At 44.3% G+C, this 25,080-nt stretch overlaps 2 protein-coding genes across 3 annotated transcripts in view; one reads left to right on the plus strand and one right to left on the minus strand.

Moving 5' to 3' along the window:
• The first annotated feature begins 4,731 nt into the window (after nucleotides 1-4,731).
• On the plus strand, nucleotides 4,732-13,573 carry coq5 (coenzyme Q5, methyltransferase). The gene is made up of 7 exons (XM_069178444.1): nucleotides 4,732-4,942; nucleotides 6,107-6,256; nucleotides 6,365-6,589; nucleotides 8,602-8,708; nucleotides 9,935-10,023; nucleotides 11,245-11,356; nucleotides 11,720-13,573. The coding sequence occupies exons 1-7, from the start codon at nucleotides 4,741-4,743 to the stop codon at nucleotides 11,819-11,821; spliced, it is 987 nt and encodes a 328-aa protein (XP_069034545.1). The 5' UTR covers nucleotides 4,732-4,740; the 3' UTR covers nucleotides 11,822-13,573.
• The window catches only part of znrf3 (zinc and ring finger 3), a 68,844-nt gene continuing 56,025 nt past the window's right edge, over nucleotides 12,262-25,080 (minus strand). The window contains exons 4-9 of one of the 2 annotated variants that reach the window (XM_069178439.1): nucleotides 23,508-23,582; nucleotides 20,513-20,644; nucleotides 19,280-19,390; nucleotides 17,696-17,863; nucleotides 16,063-16,165; nucleotides 12,262-15,904 (exon numbers count right to left, since the gene is read on the minus strand). In XM_069178439.1, the coding sequence (XP_069034540.1) occupies nucleotides 14,160-15,904; nucleotides 16,063-16,165; nucleotides 17,696-17,863; nucleotides 19,280-19,390; nucleotides 20,513-20,644; nucleotides 23,508-23,582 (2,334 nt within the window). In that variant the 3' untranslated portion in view covers nucleotides 12,262-14,159. The remainder of the gene's footprint in view (nucleotides 15,905-16,062; nucleotides 16,166-17,695; nucleotides 17,864-19,279; nucleotides 19,391-20,512; nucleotides 20,645-23,507; nucleotides 23,583-25,080) is intronic. The other variant, XM_069178440.1, reaches the window with a different exon arrangement.

A 25,080-nucleotide genomic window follows, 5' to 3' on the forward strand; every position in this document is an offset into this window, starting at 1 on the left:
ACCTGAGCACTTGAAACTAAAGGTTATATTTTACGCATGATGCGGCATTGCAGTGACATTCAAGTCAAAAGATTTATGGTATTCAGTAATCAGGCAGAATTGGAGACCCATAAAACGATGAAGACCCATAGAAAGTTTGTAAAAATGTGACTCTGTGCTATGTTCTGCCTGTCTGCTCAACTGTAGCTCATGTTAATTATTGCAAGACAAGAGCACATGCCCCTGGGTCTGTGATGTTCGGAGCAGACGATGCTTAGAGAGAGGGAGAGGAGAGCGAGCGTCGATGTGGGAGCGATGGGAAATGAATGTGCATTCAAATCCAACGCAAGCTAACCAAATCTGACAGTTAAAATCTATCAAGTGCATATTTGTTTGGATAGCCTGGTGAATTATGCAAACTTCCATTTTCTGTCCCGTCCTCTAGCCAATCGGAAAATTCTGCGCTATCTTCCGAGCGGCGGAAACAGTCTTTTCCCAAACTGTAGTTGATGTGAATGTCCTGTAGTGCTCGATGACATGAAAACAACACCAGAAGCCCTGTGGGAAATGATCATGAGGGGGCCAATACTTTGTTTTCATGAAATTGTAAATAGCAAAATAGTGAAAATTTTAATTTATACCGTAAATTATTGTTATTTTGTATGTGAATGGGATATAATCTATCTTTTGTATAAGTGAAGTATCTTTGTAGTTTTATTTAATGTGTCCTGGTTGCTAAATAAACACTGTATGCATGTTTCTTAAGCCTTTGTTGTGCTTATTCTTTTGTTTTTGCTCCGTCTGCACAATAGACGTCAGTTTATTTCATCATCCAACTCAAAATTAGATAGGCGAGTTGCTGAGAAACATATGGGCCACAAATATAGGATCAAGCTAATCCCATTCTCCTCCCCTCCTTTCCATTTGAAATATTTTGTGCTTTGTGTGTAAAAATCAAATGGTGGTCTTTGCCTTAAACAGATTCGGGCTCCAGTGTTTGCATGGTGGGACATCTACACCACCGTCTCGTTTTTTCCATAAAGCTAAATACCTATCAGATATGTGAAATGACTCCCAGATTGTTTGGAGATTCTCACACACACACACACACACACACACACACACACACACACACACACACACACACACACACACAGAGAAGGAGGCTTTGGAGTGCCATGTGTAACCCATTGGCTCCCCTCCGTGATGAGGTCAAGCATGCAACCTGCACATTTCAGAGGGAACAGCAGGACTCCAGCTTTACAACTGGAACACGGTGAAAAATAAAACAAACACAGGAGGATGTGTAATAAGCTGCAGCACTTGGGATGTTTGGAAAGATGATTTCTTAATTCATGAAAGGTGTTTTTCTGTTTCTTTCATCATTGCTCGGTCTGAAACTGTTTTAGGGCTGTTTTTTGGGGGGGTTTTCTGTAAAGATTGACAGCAGTCTGTGTTTCTATTGGTTGGCCAGGCGAGTGCAACTCCATGGAGAAGCAAAGTGATCCTCTAAAATCTTACCACATGCGTCAAAACAGGCTCCTATATGGAAGTGCAATTGCTGTAACGCTACCTCACAATTTATCAACAACAGTACCTCGAAACTGTCATGGTTTCCTTAAACATGGTTGTAAGACTTCCAAAAATCAAGTTACCTGTGAACTTCCTGTAAGCCTCTGATTGAACCAAATTTTAATTTATTCACAAGCTAATAGATATTGTAATTCACCTATTGATGGTAAAAGTCCTCTGGAGGTCAGCAAAAGCTCAGCTTTAAGTTATCGAGAGAGGAAATTGCTCTGTTTTTCCAAACCATGAGACTAAAAACAGCAATCTGTAAATGATCCTCTCTCTCCCTCTACTGGCGATGTGATGTTTGATATCACTCATTTTATGCTTGCTATGGTCATAAAAAAGTCTTTATTTGCCATAAACAACCAGAAATGTCACTAAAAACGCTGAATAAATTCTCTGATTCTGAATGTTTTTCCTCTCAATAGTTATTGTAAAGTTGTAACATGAATCCTTAACGACTCAGAGCCATCTCATCCCTCCTCTGGGTCCCAAAGCCTCGGCCTGCAGACCCCCTCTGGTCAACCTTCCCATAGCCAAGGAAAAGAGACTGGAGTAAGAGGATCTCTCTGAACCCCAGTCGACCGGTAATTAAGGCAACAATGGGACAATAGAGGGCAGTGTCTGGTTACTGTATGAACGAGAAAGTGAGAAGAATGGAAGATAATAGCTGCCACTTTCTGCACTCAGGGATCTGAAGTCAGGTAGATTCGGAGAGAAGTACTGTTAGAGAGAGAGAAAAAAAAAAAGAAGGTCTCCCTGGATGGATTTGAAAGAGATCCCAGTGAAAGAGGTTTACTGGCCGTGCAGGAACTTGCCTGTCCTGATCCGCCTTAGTCTGTAATATTGTCTATGATCCTGTTGCAATTAAGGCAGCCTCATACCCTTCAGTGGTTTACAGTACATGCGTTGGCCTGTTAAATGCTTTTGATTTTCCTTCTATTGTGGCAGCTTAATGCTGCTGAAAGCTGTTTATATACACCAGATTTCACCCCAGCCTTCAGGGAAGCTGTTGAGAATTAAAAATCATAAAGAGCCATTTGGATGATGAAGTCATTAACCATGAAAAAAATTTATGAACTCAGTGATTGCAGCTCGTCTGATGTGAGGATGTGCTGCTTGTCTTTGTAAGGTGGATGGAGATCTGAGGTGGAGGGCAGCAGCAGGTGGAGCTGGATGGAGTCGGATTGTACGCGTGGCGGTTCACTTCTATTTCATATCATCATTTTGGCTTTTAAAACTCTCAGATTGACATTTTGGCCTCAGCAGTTATTTGATCAAGCAAAAAAAAAAAAAAGAAAAAAAGTTGACAAATGAATAAATAAAACTGGCTTTCAAATAAACTGAAATCTGGACACAAGTATAGTTTTGTACTGCACAGACAACACAGTCATCATTTGATATGTTTTGTCTATTAATGTTTTCAATGCAAGTAACCAGAACTCCCTGAAAGACTGCGTGAACAATGAGGACAAAAAAGGCAAATGAATTAATGACAGTTATATATATATATATATGTATATATATATCATGTCGTTATGTAGGATGATGTAATTTTCTGTACAATAACATACTGAATAATTGTGAAATGATTCAGGTTGAACTTAGAAAACAATATATGGGTGTATGACATTTTTTATATTCACTGTCAGATAAAAAGTCCTATATTTCTAATCCTTTATAATAAAGGATAATAATAATAATAATAATAATAATATAATTCTTATTGGAGTTGTGGTGCTGTAGATTTTTGGAAACATGGCAGAAAAAAAGTTCCAATGCACCATTACGTCAACTCAGCAGGGAGCCAGCCATTTTGAATTTAGTCACCATTTTTTGAAATTTATTCTGTGCACTCTTAACATGTTTGGAATTAAAAGTTATCAAAAGAATTTGTTTTCGTCGATCGGTGTGGCCAAAAAGTGACCTAGAAATAACTTTTGGGTCACTTTTTGCTAAAGTATGACTTTTTTTTTCATAATTTGGACATCTTAGAGTATGATTATTTTTTTTTTAAAGTGATGACAAAGGTGGCGCATGAACCCTAAACCTTCTTACTGAGAGGGAACAGTGCTAACCACTGCACCACCAATCTTCCCAGGAGTTGGTGTGCATTGTGACAAATCTTTAACTCACTGTAACCTATAATTCCACCGTCCATAAATATTTGGACAGTAGATATACGTGTTTCCAAGGGGGTCTGCAGTGATATTAAATATCTCCCTGTAATGTGTAGTGAATGCAAAACTTTTTTAGTTTCTCCAAACGTTTCAACTTCACTAAAAGTTGAATCACCATCAACAGGTGGAATCTGAACCATTAATAGAAACCTTGGTGAAGGAGAATCTTTTACCTGTTGAGTTCACCAGACTGTCGGTTCAGTCTCTGGAAGCTCTGAGTGAACAACGTGAAGCTCTTTCTCCTAACGCGACTCTTTCTTCAGCGCTGAAGATAGTCCAGCGGTCTACGAAGGCCGCTTCAGAGCTGGAAACGACCTGATGAGGAGGTAGGTAGTCCCCGTGGCTCACGGAGGGCGAGTCCCCCTAAGGGTAAGCACACGGTTTCGGGTTTGCTTTGTAAATGCAGTCATACTGATACCAAACCAAAGGTCAACAACAATACAAAACAAAAATCAAAATCAATAACAAAAAATAAAGGGTGTGTCTTAATACTTCTTGGATTTATGTCTGAACTACCACAAATTTTATCCCCCAAAATCCCATTAATACATTTTAAACTTTGTTTGAATACTTTGACGACGTGCTGTAGTATGATACAGTATGATACAGTATGATACAGTGGTCAGAGCAGAGTAACTGGGTTTGATCCCCACTTCACATGTCAACAGAAAAAGGTCATACTCCAAAAAGTCATCCAAAATATTCAAAAAAAAAAAAAGTCATACGAAACTTTGCATATGCGTCAGGCAGTAACTTTCATGAGTTTTTGAAGTTGTTGTTTTTTTTTCTTTCTTTTTTTTTTTTTTTTTAAAGAAGAATAAGGAATGAAATCGAGAAAAAAAAAATTAACTGCAAGGGGGAATATGCGGGGCCTCGCGTGCTGCACGTCGGAGAGAGTTTTAATTCTTATTCTTATTCTTAAGCTTATTGAGCGAAAGGCTCTGGGTATAAAATATACCGTCGCCTGTCGGTGACGACATCCTGTCGCGTAATTGTATAATCAGGCAACATGGCGGCATCCGTGAAGCTGCTGGTCCGTCGGGTGATCCGTCTGTCTCACAGGAACATCTTCGCTGCCGCCGCTGGTGTTTCAGGTCGCTCCGGTTGTTGTTGGGCACCGTCGTCCTGTCGGTGTTTCAGCGATGCAGCCGGAGACAGAAGTACACATTTCGGCTTCGAGACGGTGCCCGAGGCGGAGAAGGCGAAGAGAGGTGAGACGGACTTCATTATGAATTCGTGCTATTTAACGTCACCTGCGTCCCCGAGCATGTACACACTTAAAGTCATATGGTTTTAGAATCGTGAGGATTTACGTGACAATTCCGCATACAAAGGATCCATTAAGTGACATTCAGTAACTTGAAAAACATTCTCTGAACCTCCTTGAAGTTGATTCTTTCCGCTTTGCGATGTGTTGAAGAGGAACTTTTACCGACGTGGCTGATGTTCAGTGTACTCTAAGTGTGCCGAATTCAAAAGTGGCAGAACACACTCGAGATGAAGTTTTAAATATTACACCGACACCGTTGTTTTCATATGTAATCAAGGAGATGGAGTTTCATAGGTTGGTAACACAGAACGCGTGTGGGCGTGGTATACCGCGTGTGGGCGTGGCATTACGCGTGTGGGCGTGGCACGACGTGCTGCCTTCCCGGTCTTTTTATCCCGCTGATGCTGATGGGAATGTTTTCCGGACTATTTCTGCGGTTCTGTGTGACGGAGTATTCCTGTCCTCCGACCCGGTCTCATGATCCAGTGTCTTGTCCTGTCAAGTCGTCCCTCCCTCAGTCCGCACGTTTACGTTTAGAGGGAACACCGGAGGAGCTGCTTCACCTGCTCTCTGGTTCACCACGTCGGTGTCGGTTAATGTGTACTAACTTTGGAGCATTTTAGTATTTCCATGAACATGTCGGCACTTTTCTTTGTCAAAATACTCCGTGTCATAACTTTTGAGTATTTACACATGTCCTTTATTATTGAAAATGAAAGACATTCTTTATATACAAGTACAAGTTAAAAGCCTTTATTGTTATTGCATTGTGGAAAAAACATACAAATAAATCAGCAGCGTAGCTCCAGGTGGGAGCATAAAGTTAAAAAAAACATCAACAGATTTCTTTATACAGAAAAATAAGGATACAATAATAGAAAATAAATATGAAGTGGGAATAGTGTACATAAAATAACATTATTGCACATCAAGTTTTGAAGTGCATTACAACACTGATTTGAAATGTAAATAATATTAATTGGCATTAAGTTTAAATTTGTGTCACCTTCAATGTCGTCAGTATTTCCTGGGTGAAACTAAAACTGAGTAAACATGGAGGACACCGTGGATGGCAGACGTTCTCTCCTTCTTTTGACTTCTTCAGTGTATCAGGTGTTTGAGAACGTGGCGCAGAAGTACGACGTTATGAACGACGCCATGAGTCTGGGGGTTCACCGGCTGTGGAAGGACGCGCTGCTGCACGTCATGCACCCGCAGCCCGGCGCTCGGCTCCTGGATGTGGCGGGAGGGACAGGTACGGCAGTCCGTGCGTACGTCCGCAAAACCGGCTGAGAACTCAACAGGCGTCACTCTTCTGACTGTTTCTCTCTGGTTTCTCTGCTGCGGTCATCTTCCCCCGCAGGTGACATCGCTCTCCGTTTCCTGGAGTACGTCCGCACCCAGCAGGACCGGCAGAAGCGGCGGGCGGCGCTGTCCGGCCAGACGCCGTCGTGGCAGGACGTTTCCAACAACTACTCCACAGAGGATGAGCAGGAGTCGCGAGAATCGAGAGCCGTGGTCTGTGACATCAACAAGGAGATGCTGAAAGTGGGCAAAGAGAAGGCTGACGGCTTGGACATCCGTGCTGGTGAGCTTTTAACTTTAAAAATGCTGCAAATGTCTTCGAGCTGGACACCTGGTCCTTGTGTTTTTCTTCAACTTTTGAGGTTTCAGTCATCGTGTCTACAAGCACCCAGATCAGGTTTGTGGGATGTCCTGCTCACGTTACTGAACACGTTAAGATCGCCTCGGTAACAGGAGCCTTTATCCTCGTCTTCCGACTCATCTGGGAAACGGTGGCTCGTCCATGTGGCGTAAACACTTAACCCAGGTTTCTTATTCCTCTCTGCGGGGCGGCGAACGCCTGCAAGCCGTAGAGAAGAGACCAAAACATGTCCACAACCACACAAGTAGCCTTTCACAACGGTCTAGTTGTCCCTCAGTCAGATATATTCAGAATAATTGTGCCGTGTTTCGAGGCTGGTGGTGCAGCGGTGAGCGCTGTCGCCTCCCAGGAGGAGGTTCAGGGTTCGAACTTCGGTGGACTCTGTATGTTCCCCTTGTTGCCGGCGTGGGTTCTCTCCGGGTCCTCCGGCTTCCTCCCACCAAAGACTTGCATGTCAGGTTAATTGGTGAATTTATAAAAAAAATTGTCCTGAGGTGTGAATGATCTTTGTTTCTGTCTGTGTGTTGGCCCTATGATAGACTTGTACCCCGTCCAATAGGGATAAGCCCCACGGGACCCTGTTCAGGGTGAAGCGGGTTTAGATAAACGGTCACGAACAGTCACGCAGATTCCACACGTTGGACCGATTTTGTGAAATGAAACAACGTTTCTGTAGAAAACATTTGTTTGTATTCGTAACTCGGCAGTTTTGGGGTGTTTTTTTTGTTTTGCTCCTGTCACATTTTTACTCTCAGTGGGCTCATTTTTCACTGCACCAACATCTGCATCTCTGTGGAAACGGCACAATCATGGCAGGAAGTAGTGAGAACTCAAAATGTCTTTTGTGGAGTAAAACACAGTTGTAATGTCAAAAATTAAAAAAGGAAGAAAAATCACAAGGTGAATTTCTCTGTGGATTTTTTTTTTTTTTTTACCAAAAATTAAAAAGAAAGAAATCTATATAAACGTTTTACCAAAGTGCCGACAAGTTTTACGAATATTAGAAAAAAAATGGGGCTCCACATGTTATACATATTGAGTTATTTACATTTTTACTACAAACTTCTCCTCGGTGCTCCATTCTGCAGTTCACTAAAAAATTCACCAATTTTTTTTTTTTTTCTCTTGTGTTTCTTGAGTCATTCAAGGCTTCATAGTAGCGCAGAGGAACAAAGGTTTTTTTTTACAGAACCGAGATCATGCTAACATTATTTTTGGCAACATGAGAGATGTAATGATTTTAATCAAAAATACCAATATTTTGCTGCGAAAGAAACATTTAGTGTTTGAAACTGCCAACGCTAATTTCCATTTTTACAATTTTTGGCTTTGATGAATTGTGATATTTTTGGGCTTCGGGCTTAACTGGGTTAAATGAAGGTATGAAAACAAGTTTTGGTGTCACTGGCATATTGTCATTGATCCGAGCGACGCGGTCAGCTTGTCAGAAACACAAGCTGTTCCAACCGACACCAGCCAGCGCGGAGGAGAAACTGATGTGCACGTCAATGTGTTCAGTGTAATAAGTTCACTGAGCCCAGATGCAGCTACGCAGCTGTCACTGTGGAAAAACTGATTTCACTGAATGTCAACATCCTTGAATCATTTCGTGCATAAATATGAATGAACTCAAATGAAATTTGTGCCAAACGGTCTGGAAGAGACACACCGGTGACGACAGCACCCAAACTGGAAGCGCAGATGAAAACAACTTAATTACAAGTGTGGGGGATTTCTGTGGAGCTGAGCGTGACCTGAACAGATACACTATAATTATTGCGAGGCTATGAAACAGAAGCCATTCAACTGTCTCAAGTCTGAGAACTGGAATTACAGCTACAGGTGTCTGAAAACTTCCATCAACCCACAGCTCTCACAATTTACATGCTTCAGCCATTTTTAACTTCACCATCTGTTCATGTGTTTCTTGTCAGGTCTGTCATGGGTGGTGGGAGATGCGGAGGAGCTTCCTTTTGACGATGACCAGTTTGATATTTACACCATCGCCTTTGGCATTCGAAACGTCACTCATATAGATCAGGTAACGGCTGAACCATTACTACAGCTTTTCTCCAAAGCACAGATGATCCTATAAAGACTGTTGGTATTCCAGCTGTGACATCAGTGGACTAAAGAGCTTGTTCGTACTCGGTATAGAGATGCATCCGAGTTGACGGCTCTAAGCACGTGTGATCACTCCTGACGGTATCATGCGTCTCCACGTGCGTCTCCAGTGATCGGATCTCTTTATGAAAATGAGAACGTAAAACAAGTCAAATAAACGTGAACACTTACAGAAACAGGAGGAGAGAGAGGCGTCGAAGCAACCGGCATTAAACCAGATGAGACGTCCTGGACCGCTGTAGCCTCACTTTAATGCGCCGTCACACATATTATACATTTATGACATATTTCACATCCGTAAATGTCTGAACACTTGAGTTTGTAATTTACAACCTGAACAGTCAGGATCGACCTCATCAAGTCGGCTCAGGCTCAGATTACTTAATCATTCCAGCAGGTTTGAGAGGGTTGGGCTCTGCAATGCGGTGGTAAATGAACTGTGCGAGGGGGCGGTGGCTGTTTCACAGCTGTGGGTCTGATATGAGGCATAAATTATTAAAATAAAAATTACATTTAAGGTCAACTTAAAAAAGCATAAAGCATTATTGTCACCAGGTCAGGTTGCAGGGAAATCTCTCCTACTTCCAAGAGGTCCAGGATGTGTTTGTGTTCCCACCTGTCCACTTACAGCTGTCCAGTCCAGTTAAAGTCACGTATGAACAGGTTCTAATACAAAACTAAGGCCTTGTAAGCTTTGTAATCAAAATAATGGGATGCATCTGATTTTAAAACATCAATCATGTTTTAAAATGTTGATTACATTTTTTTTTTTTTTTTTAAGTTGTCTTTTAACACGTAGTTGTATTTCCATGTACTCGTGAGGAATCGCAGTTAAAAGTTTTTGACAAATTATTTCTCAATTTACTTTGAGCTTTAATTAACACTTATGTTCATTATTGATAACACATTTTGTTTCATGTTGCTGGTTAATTTTTACTGTATGAAAAGGTAGCTTTAATTCCCCAAAGTTCAAGATGATGTCTTCACGTTGTCCAAAATCCAAAGATAGTCAACTTGAATAACATTAAAGAGCAAAATGTTCCATCTGAAAAGCTGTAACCAACAAATGTTTAGCTTCTTTTTCTCGATGAATGACTTAAATTATTAAGTGATTGTTGTTATTGTTGTTGTTGTTGTTGTTAGGCACTGCAGGAAGCTCTGCGGGTCCTGAAGCCTGGCGGCAGATTCATGTGTTTAGAGTTCAGCAAAGTGACAAACCCTGTGTTGGCAAGGTGAGGAAAAGAAATGACTCATGATGGATGCCTTGGTGTGAATCCAGAAACACGAGCTGTTGTAGAAATGATGGAAATCCAATGAATATGTAAAAGAACATTTTGTCGTTTTTCGGTCTCTCAATAAGAGCTGTGATAATTGGTTTATGTTGCATTTCTGTGTGTTACCTAATGAAAAGCAGAATTACATTTTCTTCAAAAGAGATCTGGCAAAGTTGGGATATTTTCCATGATCCTAACAAAGTATCTGTTTTTTTGGACATCCAGACAAACGCTGCCCTCTGCTGGTTTCTCAGCATTAATGAGATGCTCGGTTAGAATCGAAACCTGCAGGTGGTTGGCTTAATTTATGAACTATTATTACACAATTATTACACAATCATCTGATTGTGATTATTGGAGCAGTCCACAATCATTCTTCAGCATCGTTTCCATTCATCTGTATAAACATGTCATTATTTTCTTGATGTCGCTCTGTGAGGTTTAAGGTTTAACTGACTCTAACTAACTAACTCTGTTCATGACGACATGTCGTTGCATCGTCTTCTTCTTCTGCTGTGATTTGATGGCACATTAGTGGCACTACAGTACATTATTTATTGTGATTACTGGGACTTATCATTACAGGTCATTTTTGGGGATATTTCAGTAATATTATTTGTATATACGAGTTGTTATTTATGTCATGCTTGCTCTCTGAAACTTTTGTTTAGAAAGCCTACCAGGCAAACAGAAATGTGATTTTATTTATAGTGTTCCAAAGTTCAATTCCCTTCTTCAGATATTATCTTAATATATGTATTATCTAAATTATAACGGGTACCATAATAGTGGCATGAAACTAACAGAAGACGAGGATTAAATCATGAATCATTTGTGTGACAATTAATCGTCCACTTAAATTTCCAGATCGTGACAGTTCACTGTAAAGCTGGAGGAGCCCGTCTTTTAGATGTGTTTTAATAAATCTACGTGTTCCTCAAAGGCTACATTTAATGGTTTTTAAAGAGCCGGTTACGAATTTCTCACTATAAAAGCAAAGGTGTGTTTCCATATGCAGTTTTAGGGTTTATTTTTCTGAGCTATCTGGTCTAAGAAAACACTGCAAACACAGACTTGGTGGAAGTCTGTAAACCGTGTTTAAATGTGGGTTGTTTGAGGTTCCAGTTCTTAAAAATCCCTTTTTGTACTTGCAACTTCTCTCCTGCTCCAACCTTTCAGGCTTTATGAAGCATACAGTTTCCAGATGATCCCGGTTTTGGGAGAAGTGATTGCTGGAGACTGGAAGTCCTATCAGTATTTGGTAGAGAGCATCCGCAAGTTCCCCGACCAGGTAAGACCCATTTCTTCTTTTCGGTCATCACTACTCTCAGTTCGGAAACGATTCACTCCAAATTTGACCTTTCCACCACGTCACCTCTGTCATTTACATTCGATGCTTTTGGTTTTCATATATTGACATGTTTTTTTTTTTTTATTGACATTTAGGATTTTTTTATTTCACGGGTATTTTATTGTTAATTTGGCTTCTGGGACGTATCTTTGTTAAGGTTGATAAATGTTGCGAATCCAAGTGCTGCAGCACTATTTGCCACTGCTTGTTACATATTCATTGGTTTTAATTATCCAGTGCGAAACACCAATGTATCTGCGCGCAGTTGTGTCACTTTGTGTCTTTTCTTTTTTTCTTCTGCAGGAGGAGTTCAAGTGCATGATTGAGGATGCCGGTTTCTACTGCGTGCAGTACTACAACCTCACTGGTGGAGTGGTGGCGCTACACTCGGGTTTCAAGCTGTGAGACGCTCTCTGAATGCCTCCTGTGAAAATCCAACAATAAAAAGACTGGCTGTGTGTGTCTGGACGCCAGACAAACAGACAGACAGACAGACGGTCGGTCCACCAAGTCCTCAGACGTTGAAGCCCTGAGCTCCTCTCTGCAGAGGCCACTGCACACTGACAGGAGGTCAAAGGTCAGTGGCCATTATTTATGGAATTACAGTATTTACTGATATTGGTACAAACGACGTGCTGCTGAAAAGTTTTTTCACTGGATCTGTGACGAAAGCTGGCGAGATGAGTCCAGTTGGTTGTGAATATTTTTTGTAACATCTGTGTTTTGCCAATAAATAACAAGAGCTACAAAAACCAATCCCTGTATCCGATTGGCTCATTCCCAGAGCTGCAGAAAAATATGTAAACACCCCAATGTAGCGTGCAAATAATGAAAAGGACACTTCCTTGAATAAAACTGTATATTTTACAGATCTTTGTACACTTTAATTACAAAACTGTATGGTACTAAAGTTTTAAAATCAGTTTTTTGGTCAGAGAAGATTTAATCGTCTTGTGTGCAATTACCATGTATATACAAAGTCTCATGTTAGTGATTTTTCTCAAAATAAAAAGCAACCAAATAACTCAAACGTTCATACACTCTGAACATAAGACATGGCTTAAAGATAAATATATTAGTAAATAAATATTCAGAGAACATATTTCCATTTATGAAATGTGTTTGCTATACAGGTACAGAAATATACACAGATCGATTTCTAGCCTTTTTTTAAACATTTGTAATGGTAATGACAGAAAATAATTATATTCTTAAAAAATTAAAAAACATTAATTTTTGTACACATTTTTATCTTCTTAAGTGCTAGAAACAATAACAAAAAAAAAAAAATTAAATAGTGACTCAAGTACCCCAAAATGTTATATTTGCAGTAGGTACATATCTCTATGCAAAAGGCAAGATTAGATTCTCACTTGATTACAGCACTGGGTTAACTTATAAATAGGGTTATTTCAGGTTTTCCTCTGTGTAGAGAATGTGTATATTTCATAGAAACAGTATAAAAAAACAGTCTGCAGGACAAACAGAAAGGCATGAATGACAAGCATTGATATCGCAAGTATGTAGTATGCACGGCACGATATGATTCAAACGGATACACTGTGGTATGTATAACTGCATCATTTAAAAAAAAAAAAAAAAAAAAAAAGTCACAGTACAATAAGGAACCCTTATGAGATACGAGTCTTTTCCAGCTACTTTCCTTTGGCCTTTTGATACATGCTGGAACCTCTATAGATATTTATTAGAGCATGCCTCACGGAGGAAATTGGGTGACAGCAAAAAAAAAAAAAAAAAAAAATACACTTTTAAGGGTTTCCAAACGGGACGTAGAGTGCTACACTCCACTTTTTGAAGAAATCTACTGACCCCCGAGACACTCACTTTGGTCCGAAGTGGGACCAAAAGCTGTGCAGTGTCTGGATATTGCTACAAATAGCTTCCCAGCGTAAGGCTCTCATGTTGCTCCGGTGCTTCTCGTACAGGTAGGCCACTACTGGACAGAAATGCAATGCATAAAACAAATTCTGTATATCGAATAGAGACCAGTGTCAGCCTTGCATTCACATTTCTATGCATTTGTTTCTGTAATATATAGCTTTTTCTCCTTCGAGAAATGTGTGGGTCACAGACACCTAGAAAGACCCATTTCCCTGCTCTTGAAAAAAGTAAAAAAAAAATTAAAAAAAATAAAAACAACAACAATCATGTCTTTCTGTTTTGGTATAGCTATGTCCGTAGAACCTATTTCAATTGGTGGTTGAAGCTTTATAGGCAGTCAGTGTTCATGTGCGCACATATACAACATGTATACATGTAGGTGTTTGTGAATTAAGAGTGTACTTTTGTAGAGAAAAAAAATCTCCGATTCCTAGAGCTTGCACAGAAGATGGAGTCTCGATTTTTGTTGATAAAATCTGAAAAAAAAAAAAAAAATCTCACAAGAAATGGGCCCGGATGACTCACCCCTAACGGCAGCAGACAGCCTTCCGATAGATGTCAGTATCAACCTAAATCTAGTTTCCGTTAACAACCTCCATCCGTGTTCGTAGTATCACTTCGTCTCCGAGTCTGGAGACGGTTGTGGCCACAGGAATGAACTCGATACATCGCATATCTAGAAATGACAGGCCATTTCAGTAGAAATCCACACAATCTAAGATGATAACATTCAGCGCTCCGAGAGCAAGGTTAGAACAAGGCAACTGAGGGTTTCAACGATTGACTGACTGACACCGTACCGCATGTTTTGACTTGAGTCCCGCTCGTTCTGGACTCGAGTTCATAGGCCCAGGCCTCCGTCGTTTGTTGAAGTACTGCTTCCCTGTGCGGTGGGGCAGGCGGAGAGCGGAGGGTGGAACAGAGCCCGGGTCTCCTCCTCCTGAGGGTATAGCTGACCTCTAAACTGTCCCGAGGTGAAGTACCTCTCCGTGGGCTCGTGTTGCTCCCCCGTCCGACACTCCGCCTCCACGGTGACGTTGACGGGTAATAAACTACTCTGGGTCTCTGCCCCTGTGCCCAATTCACAATCTGTGTCCTCAGGGATTATGGGTATTCTCTGGTTGAGTTCGCAGCAGCCCTGTCCAGAGCAGGCCTCCGAGTCTGCATACTGCACATTAACAGCGTAGTCCTCAGTGTAACGTGCTGCTGTGGCCCGGTGGACCTTCATCTCTTTGTAGAAGCAGCAGGGCAGCCCTTCATAGCTCACCTGCTCAGAGGAAGGGCACATGTGCTCAGGAGCAAAGTAGTTCTTGGAGACGGAGCTCTGAAACTCCACCCCCCTGTGACAGTGTCCCGAGGCCAGAGGCCCAGCTTGGTCCAAGTCCTGCCCTTTGCACTCCACGCTGGGAGGAAGCACCTCGAAGCAGCAGCTACAGGCCGCGGCCCCGAGCTCCCCCGACTCCTCCTGCGCCCCCTTCCCCCTGTCGGCCCCGGCGGCCTCCGAAGCCCCGGCTGAGGTAGTGCTAGTGTTGCTGTTCTCCCTGGGTTCCAGTGATGAGCGACTGCTGTAGTTGGGCTCCAAGCTGCAGTTGGAGAGGTGGTCCCCCGAGTTATATCCCGAGGCTCCAGAAGGGATCTGGAGGCAGTCATGTCCCAAGGGAGCAGAGGATGACGAGTCCTCGGCGGGAAGTGCGGTGCAGGCCGCGGCCCCTGCCTCCCCTGCAGAGCCCCGACACGGACTCTTACTCCGGTAGATGTAAGGATCGTAGTCGCTGCTCAGCGAGCTGCGGAAAGTAGAGCAGCTGCCGTACACCCCCTGGTTGCTGACCTCAGTACAGTCCAACATGGAGTCGCTGGAGGAGCAGTGGCACTGGCCGGAGCTGCTGCTGCTGCTGTCGCTACCGGGACAGTCCGCGAGGTAACCGCTGCACACTGAGCGGTGGCCATGGTAACAGCTCAGGCCAGAAGTGCTGCCGGTGTCACCGATCCTCGAAGACGAGGCGGGCGCCATGTGTACCACTGTGGGGTATAACAGTCCCTGCTGAAAGGCTCTGCTGTGGTGGCCCTTGTGGGCTCCTCCTGCTCCGCCAAGCTGCCCCGCCACAGCGGGCCCCTGGCCACCTTCAGGCTGTTGAGGGAAAGTCAACCCCTGAAAATAGTAGTGCTGGTACATGGTCTCGTACTGCGAAAAACACGCAGTTCGGGAAAAGTTGCGTCCGTGAAACTTGGGTCGCTTAAAAGCAGCGTGATGCGGCTGTGCGGGGTAGGCGGGGGGTCCGCGGTGCTCCAGTCCGCAGTGGTGGGGGTTGAGCGAGTGCTCCAGATGGAGGGTGGGGTGGTAGCTCCGCAGAAAGGCAGACGTTGACTGCGGCGGGTACAGGCCTTGAGGATCTGGGTGCTGGTCCACAGTGAGCACGGTGATGGGGTTTCCGTGGGGGTCCATGCTGGTTCTGGTTGGATAGGCGGTCACCTGGCCGGCGCGGTGCACCCTGCCGGGGTAATGGACCGGCAGCACCACCCGCTGCCTGCCGTGGACCGGGTTACCGGGGTCCATGCAAGCTGGCCCCGGATTTCCTTTCTTTTGCTCTGTAAAGATGAACGATAAAGCATTTACAATCTCACAAATAAAAAAAACCAACAGCATTTATGCATCTTTTGGGTTTTTTTGTTTTTTATGACTGAGGGGGGGAAAAAAATGCTTCTTTTACTAAAATAACTTGTATCTGAACACAGAAGCAACTCACCGATGATGTTGTGTCTACAGTGCGGACAGGTGTGGTGCTGCAGCAGCCAGGGGTCGACACATTTCTTATGAAATCTGTGAGCACAGGGGATGACCCGCAGCTCCTGCAGGGAGAACACACAATTATCATTTCCTCTGGACTTTTTCAGTTTTCATATCGTAACACCAGACACATGTCAGCGATCCTGCAGCGTTTCTGCGAAACGATTCGGTTCTTTTTCAGCACCGCCGTTAATCACGGCTGCAGAAGTGGCTGCAAGTGAAGCGGGCGATTTATTGGAACGGATCGACTTAAACGGTCATTTTGCAAGTACTGCGTGTCAAATCATGTCTTTGGTGAACTGCAGCAGGGTTTCATCTCCGTGGGTGAATTCATGTGGGGCCGACAGCGGCCGGACGTCCAGGAGGGGGCAGCAAAGCTGTACAGAGCAGTGCTGATGGTTGGGAGTCTGAACAGGTCTTTAAACTCCAGAGGAGCCAACTTCGCATGATGCCACAAACAAAACTCTTAACTCGATGCCACACCTCAGTACAAATACGACTTTGATGCTCAATGTCGCCACTTTCTGGAGCAAAACAAACAACAGACTTACACTGGAGGATTGATGTCAAAATAGGAAAACACTTTGTATTCAGATGGAGGATTGGCACGGAGGAATTTCAAGACACAAAAGCCGGAGCAGTATGAATTCTAATATTCTATTCCAGCGAGAACTCTTTCACTGCCATAAATACTTTGCTCTGTGGCTTAATATGACTCATCTTTCGGCTCTTTTCCACCACAGCTTTTGTTGCTTGGTTCACGGCTCAAAAAACGCTTTGATGCCATTCAGCCTTTTATATCGCCACTTCCTCTGTGCGATCCTGGCGCCACGCTTTGTAGTGTTTTCTTCTCCTCCTTACCGAAGAGACACATAACCACAAAAACACACACACACACTAACTATGCCCTCCGCTGCCCCCCCACCCTCCTCCTCCTCCTCCCGGGGGACTGGGGTTTGTCCCTCCAGCGTCCGCGAACGAGGATGAGCAATCCTTTTCCAGCAAATCCTCAAAGTCCAAGATTAGGAGACATATTTTGACAATGACTCCTTCAAGTATTAAATAAGTCCGCACTGGGAAAACAGGAAGCACAATCTCAACCCAGTGCACTCTGGGTGCGCTTATCTCTCCAGGTGCTCTCAAAGACTGAAGCAAACATCTGAAAGGTAGCGGAAAGAACGTCACTAAAGACGGCAGGACTGCGGTCCCCGAGCACACCAGGGGAACTTCCATTCTATTGTCCACATAAGTGCATTATGTTTCATGTCTACAGAATATGTAATGAAAAGAAAACAAACTCAGCGGCTGGATGACCACAGCAGCACGGCCAGAGCCGAGAGGTTTGGCTCCCATGTGGTTCACTTATGCACTCATGATACTCGGAGGCATTGTGGATAAAAGCGTCCATCAAATACAGACGGGCTGTGTCCAAATCTTTCAGATTTCTTTTAAATGAACGGATCAAATAATTCAGTTTACAGCCAGTTTCTGTCAGAAAGGAAGCCAAAGTTTGAGGCAATTAATGAGTCGTGAAAATGACTCGAACCCGTTACATTTAAGAGCACACAAAGTATAAAGGTGTCTTCTCTTACCTCCCCGTCGATGTACTTCTCCAGACAAATGGCGCAGTCGGAGGTGGAGCTGCTGCTCAGCGAATCAGACGCTCCGCAGCTGCTCTCGCGCTGGCCTTTTCCTTTGGCTTTGAACTTCCTCGTCTCCATCTTCTCCAGCGCCTGGATGGCCATTCTGTTCATCGAGCTCTGCGGGCGGGAGGGAGGGAGGGAGGGAGGGAGGGAGGTGGGTCAGGGATCAGAGCGAATGTCGGCGTGGTTGATTATCAACTTTTAAAAGACACGGAAGCCACAATAAGACACAGAAATGTCAAAGCGAACTGAGGACATTACATTACATTACATACTGTAATGTAATGTAAAAGGACATCATGATGATGTCTTGAGGCAAACGTCCCGAAAAGTGTCGCTACGTCACCGTTGGCAAGTGGACATGTGATCTCAGATGTTTCCCTTTGACGCTCGACATCATTTTGCGAAGCTTGACTGATGCATTAGCAGATCTCTCTGGCTCTGATTCACCAGCCTCTTTTCATCTTTTAAATTCCTTCAAGTTGCCTTAAAAATGTCACATTGAAAAATATCGAGTGGAAAGTTGACGCACACCGAACGAATTATCGGGATAAAACTTAACGACTTGTGTAAAACGGACTTTGTGATTTATTGTAGTTAAGAGCCTAAACTGCTGGTGCATCACTTGTTTACAAGACAGAGTTATTTATGTTTCTTTCTTCACATTCGGTCACGAGAACATAATTGTAGACTTTTCAAGGAAATGTGGATTCAGCAAGAGAGCAAACGAACTCCGGGATGAAAGTGATTCTCATCGCAGGCTTGACAAACATGAAACACGAGGACGTTAAAATCTGTAATTTCAGTTTGTAATTAACAAACCCTGAAGGAATCTTTCATTAAAACCAAAAGTAATGTCATGGATTTACAGTCACTGGTTGAACAATATTTACTCCCCGAGCAGAGCGTTCATTTTGGAGAAGGAAAAAGTTGTTGTACGTGACAAATGTGCCCCCGGTGTGAGCTGGGTTCTCTTAATTAACCACCAAAGGAAGTCACCGACGAGTCATCCGCTGCCGTGACACACACGCACACACACGCACACACACACACACACACACACACACACACACACACACACACACACACACACACACGCACGCACGAAGGAAAAAAACAAAACGCGCACAGCCGACACGCGTGTGCCGGCGGGATGACACCCGTCTTAACGGATGCCGCTGCAGGTTTTCTGCTCCGTCATGACATCTCCAGCAGCCAGACTCTCATCAGCATGAATTAAATGCTAATCCTGATTCATGTTCCCGACAGAAGCCTCCTCTGAGAGCTTTTTGTCAACACACAAGAGGAATCAATCAGCGGCGGAGCTACTGTCGCCCGACTCCACGCCCGCAACTCCCAGCGAAGTGGCGCTGACGGGGAAGAACAAGGCGGGCCGCCGCGTGTTCGGGAGGGTTTTTGTTTTGGGAGGCGCGCAGAAGTTTGGCCCCGTGTGACTCCAAGTGGGATCGTAAGGAAGTTTGTGTCTGCGGTCGCTGGTCCCTCTCCTCTGTGTGCGGGTGTTTACACACTAACCTGGCTTCTCCTTTGCTTCAGTTTGATCTTGATGAGCAGGATGAGGCAAACCAGCGACACCACCACGAAGAACGCCAGGAAGATGCCCATGTCGAAATATTCCGTGGGCTGCTGTGGGAAAAGGAGGGCGACAGAAACACACGTTTGTCAAATGAATTCCACGCGCGGCTCATGTTGACTGTACAGAGTTGCCTTTCAGGATATTTGATGAGAGTTTTTGATGGTTGCTCAGCGGACCGGAACGCCGTGACTGGGACTCGTTCGCTCTTCACCATGTAGGTAATGAAAATGTGACCTTCGCACACAAATCAGTGGAAGAGATCCGCGGCTGATAACTCCAGCGAGTCAATTCATTTCAGACTCATTTTCTTCTCACGGTGTCAGTATTTCACTCAGGTGAGTCTACATCTCCTCCGTACACGAGGCCTGCCTGCAGACTACAGCTGAAACAACCAATTCATTAAACAGTGAGTAGGAAATGATTACCGATGACTTGCAAGGATTTACTGTTCCTCCGTTTTACATCTTTGTACATTGAATATTTTGTGGTTTTGGACTCTTTGGTCCAACAAAACACTTCAAATACGTCTCTACTTTCCCACATTTCAGAAACTAAACACTTCTGACATTGCTACTGTAAAAGCAGGCTGCAGAATAAGAATCGGACTAACTTATGAGCGACCATTTCCAGTCGCTTTCAGCCCCAAACAACTGCTGGAAACTTCCTGAGAAAGCGCGGACCGTTTTATTCCTCGGCAGAGAAATTCTCCCATCTCAGACGGTCCTTTCTCTCGGGGCTTTCATTATGTCAAGTCCTCAGACCTCAAAGCGTGCTGGTCTCTTATCAAATATTCCAAGCAAACAAACAGCCCTTTGAATGGCTGATATTAATCTCTCGCAGTGCTGCGAAACAGTCTTCGGCCTTCGGGGCAGCGAGGAGCAGAGAAGAAAGGGAAAGGGTCACATTTCACAGCTGGAATTTTCGTTTGTCTTCACATCTAAAACTTCTCTGCCGTGTTTTTTGCTGCGCGGGCCTCACAAACATGTTCACCTCGTCCTCGTGTTCCTCACATGTGCCTTAAGATTTGTCTCGCGCACACACACGCACTCTCACACACACACACACACACACACACACACACACACACACACACACACACACACACACACACACACACACACTCACACACACCCCTACGCTGAGTGATTCGGGGTTTCGGTGTGACCTCTTACCCTCGGCGGTCTGTGTTGGATCCGAGCACGGGCCACTTTCTGCTTGTTGACAATGTTCATCAGTTTAATGGCGTCGTTGCCCTTCACGTAAACCACCGGCCGCTTCAGAGGATCCTCGGCGACCTGGTTGAGCTGGAGAGAGAGAGAGAGAGAGAAACTCATCAAACACACACGTACTAACTCTGAGCTCATTTCAACTGGATTTAGTTTTGGGCCTGAAAGCTGTCATCTTTAAATATACTGACAGTCGATGGAAAGACCATATTAAACTAAAGGCACCAGGACAAGCTTTCAAAACTCCTTTAAGGTTGTTAAGGTTCATCTGTGACATTTGTGGGTTGTTGTTTTTTTGTCTTTAAGTTTACAAATATAACATATATAGGTGATATAGTGTAGCAAAAACCACTGTGCATCTTTGATTCACAAAAAAATAAAGGTAAAAAGCCTTCATCAGGGTGTTGAACAAACAACGAACAAAGACCTGGAGCCAAAATGCATCCGTGTCAGCTGTGTAACAGAAAAGGACTCGTGCTGCTTTGGATTTTTCCTTCTTATTCAAATATAACAACAAGAAAAATCTCTTTGGTTGACCTGCTCCCAAATGACCTTTAAGCCCGATTCTATCGGCGGCTTCTTCCTGTTAAAAGGATGTTTTTCCTCCCATCTGTCGGAGGTTTTTCTCCCTCTAAGGTTGTTTTTTTTTTTTTTTCCCTCCTAGCTTACGTAGGAATGGTTGACTCGTTGGCTTCCTCTGAATAAAGATGTAAAGTTTTGCTGTAAGGACTTCACTCCGTTAAGTGCCATGATATAACCCGTGTTGTGATTTGGCGCTACATAAATAAAACTGAACCGAATTGAATTGAAGTGACACATGCAGAGTCTGACATCGTGGACGTCGCGTCATTGTGAGAGGATACAAAGTACAAAGTTTGGGAAGCGCTGCCCGGACTCATGGGAATCGTCTGAAGGTATAAACTCCTCTACTGGGAAAACCAACCTAAGGTCCCAAAGACATGGAAACTGTGGCCGCAGTTTGCCAGAGGGAGCAGGAGGAAATAGTCAATGAATATTATGTTCTGGCTTTTGAGTCAGTTGACATACTCTGTCACTCCTCCTCCTCCTCTCCCTCCTCTCCCTCCCTCTCGTCTGCTGGCTGGAATCTGTAATTTGAAAAGCCCAAGGGAAATACCGTCGCTATTTCTTCTGCTGTCGTCATGTTCACCAGTGAAATGCTGCATTCGCTGGTTTAAAGTATAGATGTCGAAACTTTTTAATGTCTGGATTGATTCCGGTGAGCTCCTCCCGCTTTGAGAAAGGACTCCGCTGTGACTCAAACTTGACAAACAATACATCAGTAAAAAAAAAGTATGTGTCACTTTTTAAAGAAACTTAATCGCAAACTTTACTTTTCACCCCCAAAAAGCTGAAGCACCACTTGGCCTCGTGTTACCGTTTAAATCTAGAGGGGGGAAAAAAAAAAAAAAAAAGGAGGTCAAGTACATTAACTTTATAAAGCTTCTCATAATTTTGGCCCCGGGACCTTAATTCTCCCTAAGCTCCTCCTCCCTGCCCCTCGGCCTTGTGGCTCCCGTCTCTGCTGATCGGGCTGCTCCGACTGGAAAAGCCTCTCGGGGGAATTTAACACAGCCGCCCAGCGCTGCCTTTCATGTGGTCTCCGCGCAATCCCTTTTATCTCTCAGCTACGAGCCTTTACGACCCAGCAGTGGAGAAGAAGAGGCGAGAAGGGAGGGGGAAAAAAAAAACACAAAAACCTGCAAGTCCAGGCCTGGCGTGGCGAGGATGAATACCACAGGAGAATTCTTGCGACAAAGGCGCTCAGGGGACCGACCAGAGTATTATACCTCTTAAAGAGCTTGAGACACGGGAGTCAGGAAGAATGCGAGTGTCTGGAGTTGTGTGACGAGAAATATACTCTCTTACTGTAAAGCCTACGCATGTGCACTCCGGAGGCAGCTCTGTGGTCTCAGGAGGTGAGGTAATGTGTGCTACCTGTGCAATTATGAGCTCAACGGAGTTTGGTCACGGTCTAGTGAAAGCTGAACCTGGATATCCACTTTCAGAGTGCAGAGTGCACTCCTCCAAACACCAGTTGGAGAGCTGAAAGGTCCACAACGGTTGAATGAGCGACGCTGATCCGCGTGCTTTTGAACAGAACTAAAGATAGAAAGATCATTGTTTGCACAAACAGCGTGCGCACACACGCACAAACACACACACACGCACGCACACTCGCATGCACACTCACACACTCACATTCACGCACGCACACTTGCATGCACACTCACACACACACTCACTCACATGCACACACACACTCACATTCACACACACACTCACGCACGCACACGCTCACTCACACACGCACATTCACGCACACACAGACTCACACACACACACACACACTCACACTCACACACACACACTCACGCACGCACACGCTCACTCACACACGCACATTCACGCACACACACACACTCACACACGCACACACTCACGCACACACACACACACACTCACGCACGCACGCACACTCACACACTCACATTCACGCACGCACACTTGCATGCACACTCACACACTCACGCACACACACACACTCACTCACATGCACACACACACTCACATTCACACACACACTCACGCACACACACGCTCACTCACACACGCACATTCACGCACACACACACGCACACACACTCACATTCACACACACACACTCACGCACACACACGCTCACTCACACACGCACATTCACACACGCACACACACACGCACACACTCACACACTCACACATGCACACTCACTCACACTCACACACACTCACACACACACACACTCACACACAGGCAGGTAGTCAGAAGGGCAGGGCGTGAACTTCATTCAGAAATGAAAAGTCTTTCAGAAAGACAGACGGAGGCCGATGGAAGCGTTTCGGCGCGGTGTTGCTGGGAGTGATTGGAGGTGTGTTCAGACCTGGTCGATGGCATCCGGGTTCTCGGATACATCAAAGATGACGGCCGTGGCTCCCCGCTGCACGGCTCTCTTCGCCTGCCGACACAGAACAAAGTCACGATTAGACATATTCAAACAGCAGCGCGAAGAAAAGAGGCGAGAAATCAACTGCACTCGTGACTTCCCAAGATAATGTGTCACATTTAACTAGAAGCCACTAGAGGGAGTTCTCTGCTTAAGTGTAACCCCGACGCACTTCATCTGAGGAGCAAAGACCTGAGAAAAATGAAAGACAAAAGCAACAGATGCAAATAGAAGAGACAGTGATGACATTTGTTGGGATGCAAATTCTATTTCTCTGAAGTCTCCATGATGTCAGTCCATGTACATTTGCACCACATTAAGTGAACAGTACGACGGAAACTAAACCGGTTTCATCCCTGTATCAAAGACTGATGCATGCAGAGCTCCATGTGATGCAACTCTGCAAGGCAGTTAGGAATGTGAATGTGAAATCTGCTGTGCATGCTTAGAAAAGTTGAATAAAGTTATCAAGGATTTCCAGCTGTTAAAAAATGTGAGCTCCTTTCATCTGAGAGCAGGGAAAGTCGTGGCACAGAGGCCTTTTGAAGAGTTCTGCTGAAGGCAAAAGATAAAGGAAATGCTTGGATCTGCAGAACCCCAAGTATCTCTTCGCAGAATCCAAATTGGCTTCCCCTCGTCCGGGAAAAAAAAAAAAAAAAATGGTTCCTTTATCTTAACTCCTGCCTTCCCCTTACAACCCGTTCTCACCCCGCTTGATTCACTGTGCCCTATTTAGACAACGTTTTGATGTCTGCACTACATGATCTAAAGGAGCGCGGCTGGGATCATATCCTGGTATTATCAAGTGCCCTTGGGCTCCTGCCAGCACTCTTCATAACTGGAGGGAAGTTGGGCGGGTGGGGGGGGGGGGCGCAAAAGATCAAAGTGACAATGTCCTGGGCCTGTGCTGCTGACCGGAGAGTGTCACCGCTCCGACAGAGAGACGGAGGAGGTGGCGAGCAGCGGAGGAGGCGCAGTTTTCACAACACATCACAGTGGAGACGCGTTAAACACATCATTCATAAGATGTTGGACCGCCGTCAGCCTCAACGACAGCTCAAATCAAATGAAAACAATCTCTCCACAATATTTAGGGCTTTTTACTTCATTTGCCGCACAAGTTAAGCAAATGTGCGAGATGATTGTCAGATGTCACGGTGTTAAGTTTTGATCTGTGACACGGGGCCGCTGCTAAAAATGATCTGAATTGTTCATTAGCTGATTATCAATCCTGACTGAGTCTTCGAAGTGGCAGAAAGATGGCGGTGAGTCCAAATCGAGGTCCTCAAGTTGACGGTTTTGAGCGAGCAACACTCAAAAATCACAAAAGCTGTTGAATTTATAATTTATCAACATTTCTATCAGTTAGTTTTCAGTCAAATGGTTCATGATTTCAGCTCGACTGTTCCTCTTTGTCAAAGTCTGTTAAGCTTGTCTTTAAAAAGATTGTTCTCATTTTCCCGCACTAATAGTTCTGCTATTCAACCTCATATCAAAGTGCTGATTTCTC

The sequence above is a fragment of the Embiotoca jacksoni genome, unplaced genomic scaffold, assembly GCF_022577435.1.
Source record: "Embiotoca jacksoni isolate LCO1_2020_lvr unplaced genomic scaffold, fEmbJac1.0.p SCAF_8, whole genome shotgun sequence".
Lineage (NCBI taxonomy): Eukaryota > Metazoa > Chordata > Actinopteri > Embiotocidae > Embiotoca > Embiotoca jacksoni.